At 39.1% G+C, this 19,438-nt stretch overlaps 1 protein-coding gene and 1 long non-coding RNA gene across 6 annotated transcripts in view; both read left to right on the top strand.

The window, feature by feature from the left end:
- Positions 1–19,438, top strand: part of MAP3K5 (mitogen-activated protein kinase kinase kinase 5) — a 166,887-nt gene that overhangs the window by 92,058 nt on the left and 55,391 nt on the right. For all 5 annotated transcript variants that reach the window (XR_006279992.1, XM_038395956.2, XM_043511057.1 and 2 more), the window contains 4 exons: positions 5,732–5,891; positions 7,713–7,866; positions 12,438–12,545; positions 18,434–18,483. Coding sequence is in view for 4 of the 5 variants with exons in the window: in XM_038395956.2 (XP_038251884.1) it covers positions 5,732–5,891; positions 7,713–7,866; positions 12,438–12,545; positions 18,434–18,483 (472 nt within the window). In the remaining variant the exon portion in view is untranslated. The remainder of the gene's footprint in view (positions 1–5,731; positions 5,892–7,712; positions 7,867–12,437; positions 12,546–18,433; positions 18,484–19,438) is intronic.
- Positions 212–5,209, top strand: LOC122459362. Its single transcript, XR_006279993.1, has 3 exons — positions 212–247; positions 4,971–5,056; positions 5,182–5,209. It is a non-coding gene; the product is annotated as an uncharacterized LOC122459362 (long non-coding RNA).

Genomic DNA, 19,438 nt, shown 5'->3' with positions numbered 1-19,438 from the left:
ACATATATACATATAATTGTTTCACATAACATGGCATTCTATTTTATACATACATTTAAAGTGCCAGTGAAATTTATGCATCGAGAAAAGGATGTTTATACATCTGTTGTTCAATCTATTGTAAAACTTTTTTTTCCACTTCCCAAGACACATGCAAACACATGCAAAAATGCCATTTTTGTTATTAGGGCTATTTCTTTCTCCACAGAATGTTGCTGAATATTGCTGTAGTGAATCAGTATTCCAGGTAGGCATCAGATGGCGGGGATTTCTTAGAGGTGCAACATAAACCCATGAACCTACCCACTTTTGGTCATTACATCTCTGATGGTACTTTTCAGAGTTAATTCCACTGTCACAAGAAAGTGCCAACCTGCATAATTGCTATTTGCCTATCTAAAAAGCCTTCATTAGTTTCAAGGGAGGTTACTCTTAATTAGAGCTGTTCAAAAATCTGCCAGTGGAATAGTTTTCTGTCAGAAAAAATGCTGATTTGACCAAATTGAAACATTTTGAATATATTGCACAAACGTTGATGGGACATTGTTGAAATATTTCATTTCAACAAGATCAAATTGTTTTTGGTTTTGAGTGCATTGGACTTTTCTGTTAAAATTATAATGTAAAAGTCAAAAAAAGGAAAAATTAAATGGTTTGTCCTTATTGAAAATAAATATTTTAGAATATTTCATTTAACAAAAAAATCCAAGATATTTTGATTTTTCATCTCAATTTGAGTTGAAAATTTTTTCTGAAAAATTTTGGAACTTTCCATTAGAGGGAAATTCCATCTTTCAGCCACCTCTAGGTGGCCTTGGTCAGACATACTCTGCTGTTCCTCACATAAAGACTAACTTGTACAGGTAGAAGAGTGCCCTTTTTAAGAGAGACAACCTCCCTCCAGCTCAGTATCGGCAACAGTAGTATGTTAGAGAAGGGGAGAGTGAGGACAGGGATATTATAGAGACAAGGTGGGTGAGGTAATATCTTTTATCTTCTATATTTTAAAGATATTTTAAAAAGATACTACCTCACCCATCTTGTCTCTCTAATATCCTGAGTCTAAGACAGCTAGAATAACACTGCATACAATATAGAGATATTATGCTGATGTATTTTTAAAGATAATGACATTTTGGAGGGTGGAGAATAGATGGCGATGGCTGTTGCTGTAGGAATGATGATGCGGAGCTTGGATTGTTTTGTGGCATGTGGGAATTTGAGATATTGGTTTGGTGTGGTGAACTGTTTAGGGATACCTCAGCTGTTTAGTTTCTTTGGGGCATTTTGCCCTCCTGTGACAGTGAGAGCCACTGTTAGATTATCACATGTGGTTGTCTCAACTCATGGCTTTCCATTGTCTGGTTTAGATTGTGGGTTGGATTTTTTTAATCCATAGCCTAGATATATTGCCATCGTCTCCTACTCTGAAGTCTGAGTTCTTACGTCTGTGACTGTGTGGGAGGCAAAGAAAAAATACTTTGCCTCTGCAGATTTTCACTCAGCAACTCTGTTTTGGGTTGTGGACAGCCTGGTTAATATGAGCTACATTTACCCAGTGCTTTATTTGAGTCTCTCCTATTATAAGGCTATTTCTTGATGCATAGATATTTCCGCTCTAATCAATTGGTTTTGGAACAAACTGCCTGCATTCGAGGGAGTTAGGGCAATATCTTGAAGGCACAAATGCTAGACCCTATCTTTCTGAGTTTTGGCCAGTGTCACTCACTGACTGTGTTTTGAGAACTTCATAAGACAGCCTGACTTTGGATCCTTGATGCTCATGGCTGCTGAAGAACTACAATATCTGCTGGTGGAGTTTGTCACCATCTTCTTTGAAGAGGGCAAGGTGTTCATCACTCTTAAGAAAGCACTTGTTCAGCGTCCGCTCAAAAACTTTGGTTCCGACGGTATTTCCTGTTGCCCACCTGTGTGTATTCGTCCGTGTGTCATTCAGATGATTGAAAATATTTTGACACATCATCTTCCACAGATCACAATGTCTTCTCTTTTATTCTGTTCTGTATAGGTTCGGACGCTGTCCTCATCACTGTAGTTTCTGGGCACTTTCCAGTAGCACATTAAGCAATGTGACTAACATCTGTCATGCATTTTTGTTCTCTCATCCTCTTCCCCAGTGGGAGAGGAGTGGGCAGTGGAGTATCTTGTTTTGGTCAGATTATAGTGTTTTGTTTTAAAATGTGCCTGTTGCTATGTATGTATGTTAGCGAAGACAAAGTTCAAGAAATGTGATTTCACTTGAAGCATCTGAGTTCCTTTACACTTGTCAGCCAGGCTGGGTATGGCACACAGTCCACTTGTTGCATTGGTCATTAATCTTCTGGAGACAGATAAGATCAGGTATCCTTGCTGATATTATCAGAGCTCTCAGCTGCCTTCAATGCCAAAGAAGTGTTAATTTGTCCTCAGACCCTAGCAGGACTGGATTGGCTTCAGATTGCTTTATTCTTTTCTTTTGGAGTGAACCCACAGGAATGATGCTGGGAAATTGTTCTGCCCCAAGAGCTCTTTCATGTGGATGGTCTTTGCTGTTAACCTTTTTATGCATATATGAGACTATTAGGAGAGTTAGTCACCAGATGTGTTGAAATGCTTTCAGTATGCTGATGACACCCAAATTTTTGTCTGCAGGCTGTATAGCACAAATAATGTCTGTTTCAATTTCTGGGGGAGATTAAGGCATACGTGGGAACAAGATGATTGAGAATCACTTCAGATGAGACTGAGATGGTGATGGAAGGCTGGGGAAAGATACTGAAGGATATAGCAAAATTATATTAGCTATTTTGATGGTGTGTCTTCTGATACCTATTACCAGAATTCACAACTTGGGGATCTGATTACATTCCCAGTTAGTTTTAGTCACTCAAAAAGCTGCAGTGAGCAGAACTGCTTTTTTCCCCAATCTGTATTTGATCAGACAGTCGCTTTCTAAAGTTTTCAGTCTATAATTGTGGAAGAATAAGAGTTAATGATGAAATGATCTTGTGGAGAATTTTTGTGAGTCTCTTTCACACTTGCTATATTTTGATTTGTAGTTATTTAACTGCTTTGAATCATGAAATTTAAAGACTTTTGAGACTAAAATACAAACATGGTGCTTTGCAAGGATGCTGATAATGATTCTCTGAAAGTTATGTGATTTGCATGCTCAGATGATGCAGCTGTTGCAAATTGTTTAGCAAAGCAATTCATTTTATTAATGGGAAGACTGCGTTCTTTTTCTTATGCATATAGAATCACAGACAAAAACTGCTTATGATAAATATCTTATTTTCCATACAAGCTGCAAACAAATTCCTGATATTGTAAATATAATTTCTGACATGGCATTAATAGGCTCTACATTTTTGCTGATTAATTTTTAAAGCTAATATCTTTTTAACAATGAACTGTGGAAAATCTGCCTTTTGTACACATGTTGGTAAGCTTCCCTTTCACATAAAGAAAACATTGTCTTGAGTTTAAAAGTTTAGTAAGTGTAAAAGAACATGCACTTGAGTAAAGATGATGAAATGAAAATAATCCCTGCTGTGCAGATAAGAGAAATGATGGAAATAGATATGGCCCTGAGACTGAAATTCACAGGAATGCAATTATCCTTCATTATTAATTTTTTGTTTACAGAAAATACGTATCAGTATTACACTGCCATATTTAAGAACATCACTAAAACCCATGCACTATAAAAGAGAGCACATTATTCTAGTTTGAGTGAGACAGAAGTGTGAGTAAATTCATAAGCTTTTCAGCATGTCTTAAAATAAACAAACTGGAAGACCTTGAAGGAGATCATTTTTTCCGTTTTCTGTGCTGTGGAGACAGTCCATAGTTTGGGGCCTGGAACCCATGTGGAGCTAATATAGGGCCTGTTTAGATACTCCATACAAGAAAATGTCCCATTTGAATTAGTTTTCTTGCACAGTGAATACTGAATTAGGCCCACAGGATGAAATAAGAATGTGTCGTATTGTAAACTCTTGGGGATGGGGCATTGTGTGTGTGTGTGTACATAGTCACAATGGGGCCTGGATTCCTTATTAGGGCCTTGAGGTGCTAGTGTAATAGAAATAAATGGTAGTGGCAAACAGTATACCAGACCACCGTACTGACATAAAAATATAATGCTCCTCTGAAGTAACAGAGGCCCCAAGCTGTATTACAAAGAAAGGGCTTTACAAAATCTATTGTTAATAGAAATATTTTCATTTTAGGGAAAAAAATGTTTAATTCAAAAAGAAAATAGGTAGTTTTTGGTTTGGATTTAAACATTATCCTGAACTGTGCACTACTCAAACATGGCAACATCTTGTTAGTAAGAGAGTACAAAATCCTAAAGAGACAGACATTGTGAGTGAAAATTGAGTGTATATTTTTAAAATATAAAAATGTTTATATTGTCTAGGATCAGCGATATGCAAAAAGTGAACAGCATAAGAAATGTAAATTAGATTGACCGTAATATTTGCAGTTTAATAATATTGATCTTGACAGGAGTATCGCAGGAAGCAGAAACAAAGTTATTTGGAAAACTATGTAGCGGAGTTGAAGAGAGGACAAATTTCAATATAATTTCAAGATTTTCACCAGAAACATTGAATCTTTGGAGCAAGGACAGAGAAAGAAGATATGGGTGGGAGAGCAAGGAGGACTGATATAATGGCTCGAGTGTTGGAAAAAGGGAGGGAGCAATTGTAGTGGGGAAAGGTGGTCTTAACACAGACAATGGAGTTAGAAGCTTTGTCTTCACTAGGAAAAAAAGGTGTGTCCTCACAATGTGTTTTGTTAATATGTAATAACTAACAGGAGGTAAAATCCAAGTGACAACAAGGCAGTTTGTAGTTTTTACATGAATTAACAGGTCAAGGTAAGCCCAAGGCTCTCCCACAATCTCTAGTGTTTGCAGAAGGGGGCACATAAATACTAATGGATGTCTTTTCTTGGGGTAGGACTCCCTGCCAAACAAAAGATGCTCACTGCAGGAAGAACCCCACTGAATCACCTCTTCACCCTGCATGGGACCTTGTCTATAAAGGTAAGTTTGGGGCTTTAAACTTGGGGCTTGTAACTCAAAAAAAACATAATAGGTGCAGTTTTTAGCATCTGTTAAGTTTTTAAAGTTGCATTATGTATTTTAAGGCCCCAAATTTACCTTTACAGATGAGGTCCATGCAGGGACATAGACAATCCAGCTGTGGCTTTGTCCCTACAGTAATGTCCTGATCCTTTCCTGAAGGGCTGATAGGAAGGGGAAAAGAGGTACCTTTAGTTCTCATGAAGCTTTGAAGGGTTTAAAAACAATATGGTGCATGTAATTTCCATCTGAATAATCACAGTGGAAAGTCTAAATTGCTTTTAATAAAGCTCCTTTTAATGATTCCTTTGTTTTACAGATTTTTTTTAATCAGAGTGTAGCCTTACTGTTTAGTAATTTTCCTTTAGTGTTCAAAGGAGCTTGGTCTCTGTGGGTGTGTTCGGGGTGGGGGAGGAGGGAGAGAGTAGTTTGTTTTATTGTTTTTCTGTTAATTCCCTTTATTATCAATTTGCTGTCCCAAAATGGAAACCTACATAATGTTTAGAGCTTCATTTTATGTATTTGTATTTCTTGACATACAGTAACTTGAGCAGTGAAAAAGTTACAAATCAGATAATTGTTAACCTCTATACTGGCCTGCAAAACCACCTTAACATTAAATTGTATTCACTACAGGGGTAAAGATCAGTAGCCTGCTTGGTAAAAAAGGGAATTTGGAGAAGCTGCAGAGTTATTGGGAAGTCGGATTTTTCTTGGGGGCCAGTGTCCTGGCCAATGACCACCTAAGAGTGATCCAGGCTTCAGAAAAACTATTTAAGCTAAAGGCACCGGCATGGTAAGGGAATGTACAAGATATGATGTTTTGAACACCTCTGTATGTTAAAAAAGCTGTTAATTTAGCTGTTTGAACTTGTCACACATAGCATTGTATTTCAGTGGTTGTGATCTTTAAGCAAACTTCATACTTACTGCTCTTAATAATTAAAAAAAGATTCAAAAGATACTTGGGGGTATCTTTTCCTCTTGTGAAAGATGTGTGCATGCATCAAGAAGGGAATATAGCATTTTAAAAACTGATGAATGTGCCTTTCTGAGTATAAGATCAGGTCAGTGTGTAATGTGTTTTGTTTTCCTTCACATATTTAAAACCACTTGGCATAAATACATATGCAGTGCAAATTAAATCAAGCAATTTCAAGAGTTGAGACAGCTGCAAGATCTAACAATGCTTCCAACTCCCTGGAGAGACTTCTTCCTTCAGCTGATTTCCCCCCCACCTCCAACTCCCTTAATGACTAATTTCTGGAATTATCAAAGTGTCAGAACAGTAAGATTGTACTCAAATTTATCTCAGAGAAATCCTCTCTGTGATTACGAACACATTTAGTTAGGCTGTGTCTTGCCCCTGTACAAGTGGGCAGAGGGAGGTAAGGTTCACCTTTTCATCATCCTTCCCTTTATGTCCTTGTTCAGGGCCCAGACACCTTATGGCCCTTTAGCTCAGAGATCACAGTGACTACTTAAGGCTAGCACGCTGCTAGTCCAAGCCTGTGCCAAGAGTGGGGAAGGGGTGGAGCTATGCAATACATTCTATTCCCCACCGCACCACCCAGCATAGCTGCCCAGATGCAGGCAGAAGCAGGTGCTGCACCCTTCTCAAAGGCGATAAAGTATCCTTGTTGATACACCTCCTTATCACCCCAACGTGGGACTGTCCCTCGAAGGGCCCTTGTATTGCCCCATATGTATTATTATCACAAGCATAGAAACTGCCTTTAAAAGAAAACCAAAGTTCTATATAGCTAAACAGTGGTGACTTTTTCTTTTAGGTTATGCGATAGAGGGCCCATCTTCCTTGACTGTGCATATTCTATTGCTGTAGTGCTTGTAACACAGCTTTGGGCGGGAGTTTTGAGAGAAGAGTCAAAATGGTATATTCAGGTCATTTGTGGATATGCAACTAATTCATTAATCAGTAATGATGTAATCATAAAATCATATTTTGTATGTTTTCTATTTAATGGTGAAAGAGACCAGTATTATGTAAGGCTCAGTAAGTATGCCTTAGGAAGCAAAGCACAAAAGAGAGAGCCATAGACTGCAGTTAGAAGAGACATCCTCTATCCAGCACAGCTGTTGTCTTTTCCACAATGTTCTTGAAAGGCTGCCTGGCAGTGTCATTGTTAATGCGAAGGCCCTGAATCCAGAATCATTGCATTTTAAACACCTACACTAAATAATCAATCAGTGCAGATGTAGTGTAGGGGACACAATGACACAGAAGGTTAATGCAATGAATTTGCACCAGGGTTTCAGTTTGAAGTTAGTCACAGTTGAAATGAGTTTGATGTGGATTCAGCTTAGTCCCAGGGCAGGAGATTTAGCTACATCACAAAACTATCACAGTTCAGGATAACTGACATACTCAGGGCATTGCCCAGAATTCAGGAATGTTTCAGATTAATTATGTCACTGCCACAGATATTTGGTTCTAAAACAAGGAAACTATTAATTAAAAGCAATCCTAGATAATCAGAATCTGACTGGCTGTCTTGGCATTGTGATGTTGAATTTTTAAAGTTTGATTAAAAATACAAAAATGATTAATTGCAAACTGTATTAAATTTATTGCCTGTATGTGCTTTGCTATTTGTAGGTACCTCAAGTCTATTGTAGAAACTATTTTGATATATCAGCATTTTAAGAAATTGAACCCAGAACAACATGTTGCCAAACAGGAACTTGTGGACTTTTGGATGGATTTCCTAGTTGAAGCCACAAAGACAGATGTGTCTATAGTTAGATTTCCAGTAAGTGTGCTTTTTATTAACTGTCTCACTTAACTTCTAATTGTATTCATTTCCTTTTTGTCATATAGCATGGTTAATAAAAAATATCACTTGTTCAGAACTTTTCAGGTAATAAACCATGCTCCCAGAAGAAATATATTTGATTTGCGTAGCGCAGTGGTTTTAGTTCTGTGACAATGCTTGGTCTGTTTTATAGGAAAACGACAAGGGAAAAGCCAAGATAGAATTTTATAATTTAGGCTATCTATAATGTTCCAATCTGTGCCAAACGACAACAGATTAATTAAATTACACATTGAGGAAAGGAGTTTTTCTTTCTCTGTCTTATCAGTTGTTAGCAACACATTGTTAGGCTTAGCATATCTGACTCGCAATTTATTTCACTTAATGATGTCCACTTGTGCACTGTTTTAAGGACCATAAGTGAGCCTAGACAGCCAGTACCGTATTGTTTATAGTATTAAACGGTAATCCACAACCCCGCTACATTACATGCATTGAAATATTTCCTAGAAAAATAATTATGAACCCTGCTAGTAATATATTGCTCAGTTGCTTTATGCTGAATGGCTACTTTATGCCCAGCTAGAAGGTGCAGGATATATGCAATAAAAAAATCCTCACTACCATTGTTTCCTGTATGCTATGTGTCAAGGTAAAGTTGTATTTTAGACACTTTGATGTGGTCGTTTTTGACAAATACTGCTTTTTTATTATTTTTAAATGGCAACCAGTGTTGTCACCCAAATTCCTGAGAAGTGCAAATTCGCTGTTTTGTACAGCTCTGCAGGCTGCTGGGGATTGGACACAATGTGTAGGTGGTACAATCAATCCCAGGGAAAATTGCACTCTGTAATGCTCAAGAGCAACTGCTCCAGACAGTAAGTAGAGACAATGCGAGGCTCTGGAGGGAATCCTATTCTGTCTTTTTTCTGCAAGGAAGGGTTGAGACATGGTGAGGTTTGGAGGGAGTTAAAGCAAAAAAAAATATGCAGATTACTCTGGGTTTCCTAACGGACACCCAGGGGAAACCATATCCCTTTCTTCTTCTTACTTATCACATGACATAATGAAACACTGAAAACAGGATCTGCCTTCCAGAACTGTCTCAGCCAAACACTCTTTTTTTCTTTAAAATTAAAATTGAGAAGATCTGGTCAATAACACAGTGCAGCTAAAGGTGACATGTTGTACCCATACTTGTTCATGTGACTATACTACTGTCACCCAGTAACAGGCCTCTTCTCCTTCACAGTCTGAAAAATGTACATGTACAAGCAAAACAGATTGTGCATTGCATACTGTAGAGAAAGGGCAACAAAAGGGGAGAAATGGAAAGGCACTATGGAATTTTTTGTCAAAGGTTTACAAATAAATGGTATTTATAATTTAAAAAAAAAAAACTCATCTGTAACACCGCTTCTGTGTAACAGTCTTCAGCACAGATTGCCAATACGGTCTGGATCTAGGAACTTCAGTACCAACGCACCGGCCTCTACCAATTGAACATACAAAGTAACTTCACAACTGGCAGCTGAAGAAAGCTGTTATCCTCTGACTTGACACTGGAGGAAGACATGATACACTTTACAAGAATGTTACATATGTAGAAAAATACAGATACTAAAATTCTGCTGCATGCATTTCTTTACAAACTTAAGGCCGAATTCTGAGATGCTGAAGGCCAGATTTTTATAGGTATTCAGGTGCCTAAAGATGCAGATAGGTGCCTAGTGGGATTTTCAGAAGCGCCTAACTTCCATCTGTAGGCGTCGACATACCTTTAAAATCTGGCCTTGAGCTACACTTGTCACTATAGCCAACTGATCTGTGGGCGATCAGGCCTAGTGGTTGAAATGAGAGTTCACCCTACTGTTTATAACTGGGTTCTGGGAGGGCACAGTCCAAGAATGAGCTGAGGGTCAGTGCCAGAGGGACAGAAGCTGAATGCCAAAGCCGGAGGGTAAACAGGAGTCATAGGCCAGAGGCAAAGCTGAGGATCAGAACTGGAGAGACAGAAGCCAAATGTGAGAGCTGGAGGGTCAACCAGAGTCATAGGCCAGAGGCAGAGCCAGGGAATCGAAGCCAGAAATCAGAAGCTGGAGGGGAACAGGGGCGGGAGCAGACAGGGACTGGAACAAGGGCAGCTGCAGGTGGAGGGGTTGAGCAGCCACTGATGTACTGTGGGGACCAGGCTTATAAGCAGGGCTGCTAAACCAGCAGCCAGACAGGGGTTGTGGCCACTCTGCCAGCTCCATCTGGGCTCATTGGTTGCCTAGTAGCAGTTAGTCTGGGAGCAGGCCAGGAGCTGGTCCTAGCTGGTCTGGACCCTGCCAATCATCTGAGAGCTATGGAGTGCCACCAACTGCTATTGACACCTATAGAAGTATGTGGAGTGTAGAATTTGAACCATTGGGAATTTCTAATAATTTCTATTTTGGTGGTTTAATTTTTTTTTAAGCAATTAAGAGAATTCTTGATGGTCTCCAAGACCTGGACATGAAAGGGTAATCTGACCCTGACCTCTTATAGCTCTGCCCCAGAGTTTGTGAATGCTGAGCTGAAAGTTGTGGCTTTTATCTTTGCTTCTCCAGTCTAGTCACACATAGTCCTGTGATAAACTTTGTTGCAGACACAGCTTACAAATTCTGGAAATCAATAAGTTTAGTATTTATTTACAAAAGCAGTTTAAAAATTCTTCTTTAAAAGTGAAGTATAGAAATCACTTGCAAAAAAACCCCCACAACATTGACAAATGCTGATCTTAAAGTACATGGGAAGTGGGTTTGGAGGCAGGTGTTTTAGGTACAAGAATTTATGCTGTTCTCTAACTTGATTTTCTTTCTATTTAAATAAATAAATGTCAACAGTTTGGGGGGAAAATATTTTATAATATCAATTCAGAATAAATGGAAATGCAGTAACCTTTTCCCCAATTAAATTTACAGACTGAAACCGAAAACCTTACATGCAGTAAATATAGACTTAAAGTCTTTTGGAGGAGTTTTTTCCCCGGGACATCAGACTTAAATATAGAATACTATAAAAAGACAATATCAGTCTTTACCAAATGTCTACAAATGCTAAACTGTGCTGACTTTTTCCTTTAAGGGTTTGAAGTAAGATGGGTAGGGCCCTACCAAATTCACAGTCAGTGTGGGTCAATTTCATGGTCACAGGATTTTAAAAAATCGTAAATTTCATGATTTCAGATATTTAAATCTGAAATGTCACAGTGTTGTAACTGTAGGGGTCCTGACCCAACTCTGAAGGCAGCAGCAGCAGAAGTAAGGGTGGCCTGATATGATATTGCCACCCTTACTTCTGTGCTGCTGCTGGTGGGGCACTGCCTTCAGAGCTGGCCGCCTGGCCAGCAACCGCCGCTCTCCAGCCACCCGGCTCTGAAGGCAGCACAGAAGTAAGGGTTGCAATACTGTGACCCCCCCCCCACAATAACCTTGCGACACCCCAACAACCCTCTTTTGGGTCAGGATCCCCATTTTGAGAAACTCTGGTCTCCATGAAATCTTTATAGTATAGGGTAAAAGTACGCACCTCCCCCCCCCCCCCCCCCAGATTTCATAGAATCATAGAAGATTAGGGTTCGAAGAGACCTCAGGAATTAATTTGCAAACTTGACACCATCAAATTGGGCCTGAATAAAGACTGGGAGTGGCTGGGTCACTGCAAAATATAACCTAGTCCAGCTCCCTGCTCAAAGCAGGACCAACCCCAACTAAATTATCCCCGCCATGGCTTTGTCAAGCCGGGCCTTAAAAACCTCTAAGGAGGTTTCATGGGGAGACCAGATTTCATGGTCTGTGATGCGGTTTTCATGGCTGTGAATTTGGTAGGGCCCTAAAGATGGGCCATCAGCTACTTTTGGCTAAGCATTTTTGATGTAGCATGGCACAACAGTATACTAGGTTAGATCAAATCTTGCTGCACTGAATTCTGTCTCCTCTGAATTAATCTTCCAAATTTTGCTCTCACATACCCCAAGAATTGTTTCACAATCTGTTGCTGTTAGCATGTGGCCTCTTGGATGCTTTTAGCTCCAATGGAACTATTCCCTTCTGTTCAGTTCTATAGTTACTGCTCACAATGGTCTGACTTAAAAGCAATTCAGTCTAGCTCCAGAGTGAAGAACTTTCTGCTTTCTCTCTGATGAACTTCCCAACTGCTCCTTTCCCAACCGAAACTGCAAACAAAGGCAGAAGCTGACCTTCTCTCTCTAGAAGGTAAACATTCTCAAACTGCCTCCAATGGGTCCAAAAACCTACCATATTACAGAGGTTGCTCAACACCTGGCAGTAGGAAATGAAGGTACTTAGAACCTTGTTGAATCAGGAGTACCATGTGATCACGTGTGTAGTGGAGAAAGGCAAATTATAGAAAAACTAAATTTAAACTAGAATTTCAGACCTTAGGCTAGTGTGATCATTTTACACAGTTTTATCTTTTCCCCTTGTGATTCCTAATGTGTTAGGACTTCAGACATGTTTTCAATTGATCACAATGCTTTTAAAATTTCATAAACCTTTTAATGACTTTTAATCCTCCCCCTCCAGGTTTTAATATTAGAACCAACAAAAATTTACCAGCCTTCATATCTGTCCATCAATAGCGAGGCGGAGGAGAAGACCATATCTATCTGGCATGTCCTACCTGATGACAAGGTAAACCACTGCACTTGTGTTAGAATCAGAAATGTAAATAATGAATCGTATCTTATCGTCTCTGAATCATGTATGTGACAGAAATCCTGTAACTAAAGACTTCTTACAGTTGACTACACAAAATTGATTTGTGTCATATAAGAAATATCTCCATTTACATATATTGTTAGGAATTGCTTATTTTGCAGACAGTGTTTCAGTTTTCCATGATCTCTTTTATGATATAAAAAAATGTTAAATTTATAATCTTATTTCAGAAGGCTTCATTTAAGTATATAGTGCACAAAGATTCAGTAGCACATTACTGAAAGCTTGGCTTTTAAAATATATGTATGACACACCAGTAACATTGTAATATAAATGTATTTGTACAAATGGAACTTTCCTCTGTTTTTTTTTCCCTCTGGTGTTGTCCAAATCCATGTTATAGTTTTGAAATGCGCTTAAAAGAATTTGAACTTTTGAAAGATGTGGTTCTTTCAAATTAGACAGTTTCACCAGAATGGCTTATCTGTGTCATCTTTGAGTACTGGACCCTCAGTAATGCACTGAGAGTATCAAAAATGCCCCTAGCTAGCACTCACTGGTTTATATTGTAACCTGGTGGAGACACTGTAAATAAAATGGCAGAGGAAATAAAGATAATTGTTTTGAATAGTTGTGCAGGAAGTCAGGAACTTAGAGGAAGTTGATCAAAGAAAATAGATGTTTAGGAGACTGAGAAGCTGAGAAAACCACATCAGCCACACCATCTGGGGCTTGTTCACCTGCACATCTACCAATGTGATATATGCCATCATGTTCCAGCAATGCCCCTCTGCCATGTACATTGGACAGACTGGACAGTCTCTATGCTAATGAACAAATGGACACAAATCAGACATCAAGAATTGTAACATTCAAAAACAAGTAGAAGAGCACTTCAGTCTCCCTGGACAATCAATAACAGACTTAAAAGTTGCCATTCTTCAGCAAAAAAAACTTCAAAAACAGACTTCAATGAGAAACTGCAGAACTGGAATTAATTTGCAAATATGACACCATCAAATTAGGCCTGAATAAAGACTGGGAGTGGCTGGGTCACTACAAAAATAATGTTTCTTCTGTTAATACTCATCCCTTCTTGGCAACTGTTGAGAATGGGCCACATCTACTATGATTGAATTGGCCTTGTTAGCGCTACAAAAAGTAATTTTCCCTCTGTTGATATTCACCTCTTCTTGTCAGCTGTTGGAAATGGGCCACATCCACTCTAACTGATTTGGCCTAGTTAGCACTGACCCCCCCACTTGGTAAGGCAACTCCCATCTTTTCATGTTCTGTGTGTTTATATCTGCCTACTGTATTTTCCACTCCATGCATCTGATGAAGTGGGTTATAGCCCACAAAAGCTTATGCCCAAATACATTTGTTAGTCTCTAAATTGCCACAAGGATTCCTCATAGTTTTTGCTGATACAGAGTAACATGGATACCCCTCTGAAATCTGTCAGAAGATTAATTCATGTAATTGTAGGTCAAAATATAAGCTCTTTACTCCCATCAGTGAGCAATTAATTAGATTCACTGCAATCAGTGGAATTGCCTATAAATATTTCAGGACAAAAATCTAGGATAAGTGAAGACTGAGAGTATGCATCAGTAACTTAAAGATAAATAACATTGCAAGTATGTTGTAATTTTCCAATGACTAAGTATTACAAACCCAGGAAATTCAGAATGAAGGCTGTACTTAAAAGAAATTTAGTCATGTTAGAAATGAAAATGTACAATTAGGGTGCACAAACAACCTTAACTCTGCCCTGTAGTGATGACATGCAATAACCATTAGATTATGATTAAGGAACAGTGCTTAGTGTTTTGGCCACAGATAAAATTAAACTGATTTTTAAAGATTTTTTCCCTCTATATGAGAAATTTGAAGAGTCTGTGTGATTCCATTATTGAGATTATTTGGGACAAAAGACTAACACATGGTCAATTTCTTAAAGGACCCAGTATTTAATTAATTTTTAACTCATGAGTTAATAGATTTATTGGTAAATTCTCAGAAAATTCATTCTGTACTCAAAGAATAAGTGTGTAAATTTAAGGAGTGTATGGTTTATTTTTCAGACATAAGAGGTTTAATATATGCTTTAAATGTGAATGAAACTCAACTTCTCAATTAGCAACTGGTAACTACATAACAAGAAAGGGTCTCACAATCTGGCCCAGTGTAAATAAATTGCCCTCTTCCTTTTCCACAGCCATTCTCCAATGAGTATTTTCTACTTAACTCAGTTTTAATTAAATGATGAAACTTGCGAAACTTAAAGAAATTAATGGGAAAGTTCTTATAAAAGTCAGGTGGTTAGATATGCTTTGTTTCAGCAATAAGCACATGTACCATTCCCCTGTAGTTCCCTGAATGTACCAATTTGTTTTCTGATAGGTTTTAGAGAAGTGCCACAGCCCTATTTGTCAATAGGAAACGCAGTAGCCAAGCTGCCTCGATTTCATGTTGGCTTCTGAATCCAATTTATGATTTTTTTTTTTTTTTTTTGCTGGGATACTCCCCACTATTGCTGGGGGATAGGGGAAGCAGAGGTTGAGGTGGTGCTCTTTCCTCATGTAGGGGGGCCAGGAGACCTAATGTGGCAAGAATCCCCATCCCTTTGCTCTGTTCCCTCCTGTAGGCAAAGAAAATGCCCATGTTGGCTCTTCGTCAACTAGCATGGGAGGGGTGCAATATTAGACGGCAAAGACTAGTTTAGAAAACTAGAATGATCTAAAATTAGTATGGCACACATTCAGTAGATTAAATCTGGCCATCTGCTAGGTCTCAAAACGTAATGGTAAATGGGGACTCATCACTGAACGGGTGTGTTTCTGGTAGGATCCCTCAGGGATCAGTTGTTGGCCCTAAGCTATTTAACCTTTTTATTAATGACTTGGAAGAAAACATAAAATCATCAGTGATAAACTTTTCAGATGACACAAACTGGGGGAGTGGCAAATAATGAAAAGGAGAGATCACTGATACAGAGTGATCTGGATCACTTGGTAAGCTGAGCTCCAGCAAACAATATGTGTTTTAATAAGGCCAAATGTAAATGTATACATCTAGGAACAAAGAATGGAGGCTATACTAATGTGAGGGGGGACTCTTATCCTGGGAAGTAGTGCCTCTGAAAAAGATTTGGGTTTTGTAGTGGATAATCAGTTGCATATGATCTCCCAGTGTGACACTATGGTCAAAAGGGCTAATGCAATCTGTGGATGCATAAGCAGGGAAATCTCACGTAGGAGTAGAGATGTTATTTTACTTCTGTATTTGGCACTGGTATGACCATTGCTGGAATAGTGTGTCTAGTTTTGGTGTCCAAAATTCAAGAAGGATGTTGATAAATTGAAGAGGGCTCAGAGAAGAGCCAGGAGAATGATTAACGGATTAAAAAAACATGTCTTGTAGTGATAGATTCAAGAAACTCAATATATTTAGCTTAATGAAGAGAAGGTTAAGAGGTGACTTGATTACTGTCTGAGTACCATTATGGGGAACAAATATTTAATAATGGGTTCTTCAGCCTAGCATATAACACAATCCAATGGCTGGAAGTTGAAGGCAGACAAATTCAGACTGGAAATAAGGTGTATATTTTTAACAGTGAGAATAACTAACCATTGGAAGGATTTACCAAGGGTCATGGTGGACTCTCCCATCACTGACAATTTTTAAATCCAGATCAGATCTTTTTTCTAAAAGGTATGCTCTAGGAATTATTTTGGGGAAATTTTATGATCTGTGTTATACAGGAGGTCAGACAGATGGTCCCTTCTGGCCTGGGAACCTATGAACAGGTAGCCAGCCAGAAGGCAGGGGATCTTGAAAAGAAAGTCAGTTGAAACAAAGTATTTCAGGTATCTCTCAAAAGTTTAAAGCCTTAGAATTCAACTAAGAATCTCTAAATTACTGTATATACTCGATCATAAAGCAGTTCGTTTATAAGCCGGCCCCCCCCCCAAGATGGATAAGTAAAAATGGCAAATGTTTATAACCCATTCATAAACTGACCCTATAATTCAGAGATTGGCAAACTTTCACTCCCAGCCCATCAGGATAAACCGCTGGAGGGCTGGAACAGTTGGTTTACCTCGAGCGTCCGCAGGCACGGAGGTAAACCTAAGTAAACAAAATGTCCCAGCCTGCCAGTGGCTTACCCTGACAGGCCAGGAGAGCAACTAGTGGGGAATTTTTTGGGGGGTGAGAAGCTGGGGGTCAGGGGAGTAACCCCTGTGACCACCCCCTATATGACTCCCGCCAACCCAGGACCTCCCCACATAACGCCTCCCTGTGTAACCCCTACCCACCCCTAGCCTGGGACCCCCACACTCTCTCCCCATCCCATCCCTTCCCTTCCCACCTTACTTGATGTGGGCCAGAGGAGGATGTCTCTGGCCTGGCCGGAACTGCTCCAGCAGGCTGCGTGGCGCAGCCCCAGCCTGTCAGCCCGAGAGCTGCAGCTGCTTCGGAGGCTGCGGGGGGAGAGCAGCGTGGCCAGAAACGGAGAGACACTGACTTCGCCTCTTCCCTTCTGGCTTTGGCTGTGCTGCCTCTCCTTGCCTCCTCTGTTGCGGGCGGTGGAGGAGGCTGTGTCCCACCTCTCCCTCTCTCTATACCCATTCATAAGCCGACCCCCTTCTCTGATGCTTTCCTCTTTTACTAAAAAAATGTGGATTATGAACGAGTATATACGGTACTTTAAATGCTCTATTCCACAGTGCGAGCTGAGCCTGTGTTTAGGAGCAATTTGTAGTACAATTCACATTGTATCAAGCAAGGCTGACCATATTTGAATATCCTCCTTCCTCATTATTCAAATCAAACGTTGCCTTCTCAAGGTTTGTCAAATCACTCAGTACCTTTCCATGATACTGAGACATTTCTACTCTTTCTACATTGAGCATTCATTTTTAGCTATTAAACTAGGTCTGAGCAAAAAAGTTTTGGCGATTTAGATGCATTTCATAAACTGGCAAAAGAATCTATTATGGGAAGTTTTTATGAACATTTATGTAGAGGTAACACGTGACAGCTTTAGTCCCATTGTGTGGCAATGTGCTAAGGAATAAATGAGTCCCTGTGATACAGTTTACCCAATAACTCATTTAATATGAGGACATTCTCACATCATTCATAGCTAGTTCGAATTTGCTACTTTACAACTACAGGTTACTTTTAAATGAATTTTTAAAATTATTTGAGGTTTGATGTAGGTCTAAAGAAAATACAATTGTGTGTATTTGGTACATTATATTATGGTATTTTATATTAACATAGCCACCTGTAATAAAATGTGAACAGAAAAGAAAGAAGGATTAAGATGATACAGAGGAGGGGGAAATTGATCTGGGACATGGTGTTATAGATTATCAAGTACTGTTGGCTTAGCCTCCTTTACAATTCACTGTACAAAATGCAGCAACTCTGGCAATGTCTCCCTTCTTTATTGGTATTCTTGACAGGTGTCATAAGCTGTTCAACTTCATGTCTCTTTTTTGTCTTTGGAAATTCATTTGGTTGTGACTATGGTTGGCACCAAGGCTTCATTCTAAATCTTGTCTTTCAGCAAGAAATGTTTCTTGGCTTTATTGTTCTAGTTCCTAAAATGTGCTCCAGAGCAGTATTTCTATTCGGCAAAGATTGTTCAAAGATGCTATTGGCATTATGCTAAGATGCCACAAAGAATAATTGCCACAGTGTAAAATGCTAATATTTTGAGTTACATTCCTAAATCTTTCAGCCTCTTCAGTTACAGGGTAAAAGATAATACATGTTGGATCTTTTATAGTAAGGGGAACTTTTATTATTCTGTTTTATCTTTACATGTTTTCTGTATGTTACAGAAAGGTATTTATGAGTGGAACTTCAGTGCCGCTTCTATCAGGGGAGTAAGGTAAGCTTCCTTTATTTCATGATCTTAAACAAACAAAGGTAACTGGATGAGTGGTCTGTTGGGATAGTGCAATGAGTTGGATGGAGCATTGGGGACAAAACTTAAGAGAGTTTTGCATCTGCCTGAGACGTGGGGATTTCCAACATAACACAAACCCTGAAATGTCTTCTTGTGATTCTAAAATGGCCACCTACAATTAGGGTAACCAGATGTCCCAATTTTATAGGGACAATCCTGATATTTGGGGCTTTCTTATATAGGTGCCCCTTTCTCGCTCTCCTCCCCCCCCGCCCCGATTTTTCACACTTGCTGTCTGGCCACCCTACCTGCAATGGCTATCCTACAAAAACAAAATAAAAAAATTAAAATTGCTAAATTAAAAAATATTATTTTGCTGACTGAAATAGTGCCATAATTCACATTTAGTGAAGTTATAAATAGAATTAAAATAACGGGTTTCTTTTTAATGTATTATTATTAATAATAATAATAATAATTAATAATAAATAATTATTATTATTTATTTGCATTACCATAACACCTAGGAGTTCCTGTCATGCACCAGGACCGCATTGTGTTAGGCTTTCTATAAACATGTAACAAAAAAGATGGTCCCTGCCCAAAAGACCTTACAGTCAAAGTATAAGACAAGGGATAACAGGTGGATGCAGACAGGGAGAGCAGAAGGAAACAACGAAACTGTGATAGGCTGTGGTCTCCACACACCAGCTGCCTGTCTGTTAGGTTCTTTTGTAGGCATCATGGCACAGTAGAGTTTTGAAGAAGGTTTGAAGGAGGACAATGCAGTAGCTTTGTGAACGTTTATGGGGAGCTCCTCCCAAGCATGAGGGGCAGCATGGGAGAAAGCACGAAGAGGCTTCTTTGAAAATTTAACAAATGGGCAGTGGAGGCTGGTTTCCTTAGCTGATAGGGGGCAGTAGTCAACATCTCCGTA

The sequence above is a fragment of the Dermochelys coriacea genome, chromosome 3, assembly GCF_009764565.3.
Source record: "Dermochelys coriacea isolate rDerCor1 chromosome 3, rDerCor1.pri.v4, whole genome shotgun sequence".
Taxonomy (NCBI): Eukaryota; Metazoa; Chordata; order Testudines; family Dermochelyidae; genus Dermochelys; species Dermochelys coriacea.
Note: the sequence above shows the minus strand (reverse complement) of the source record. Positions and strands in the feature narration are given on the sequence as shown.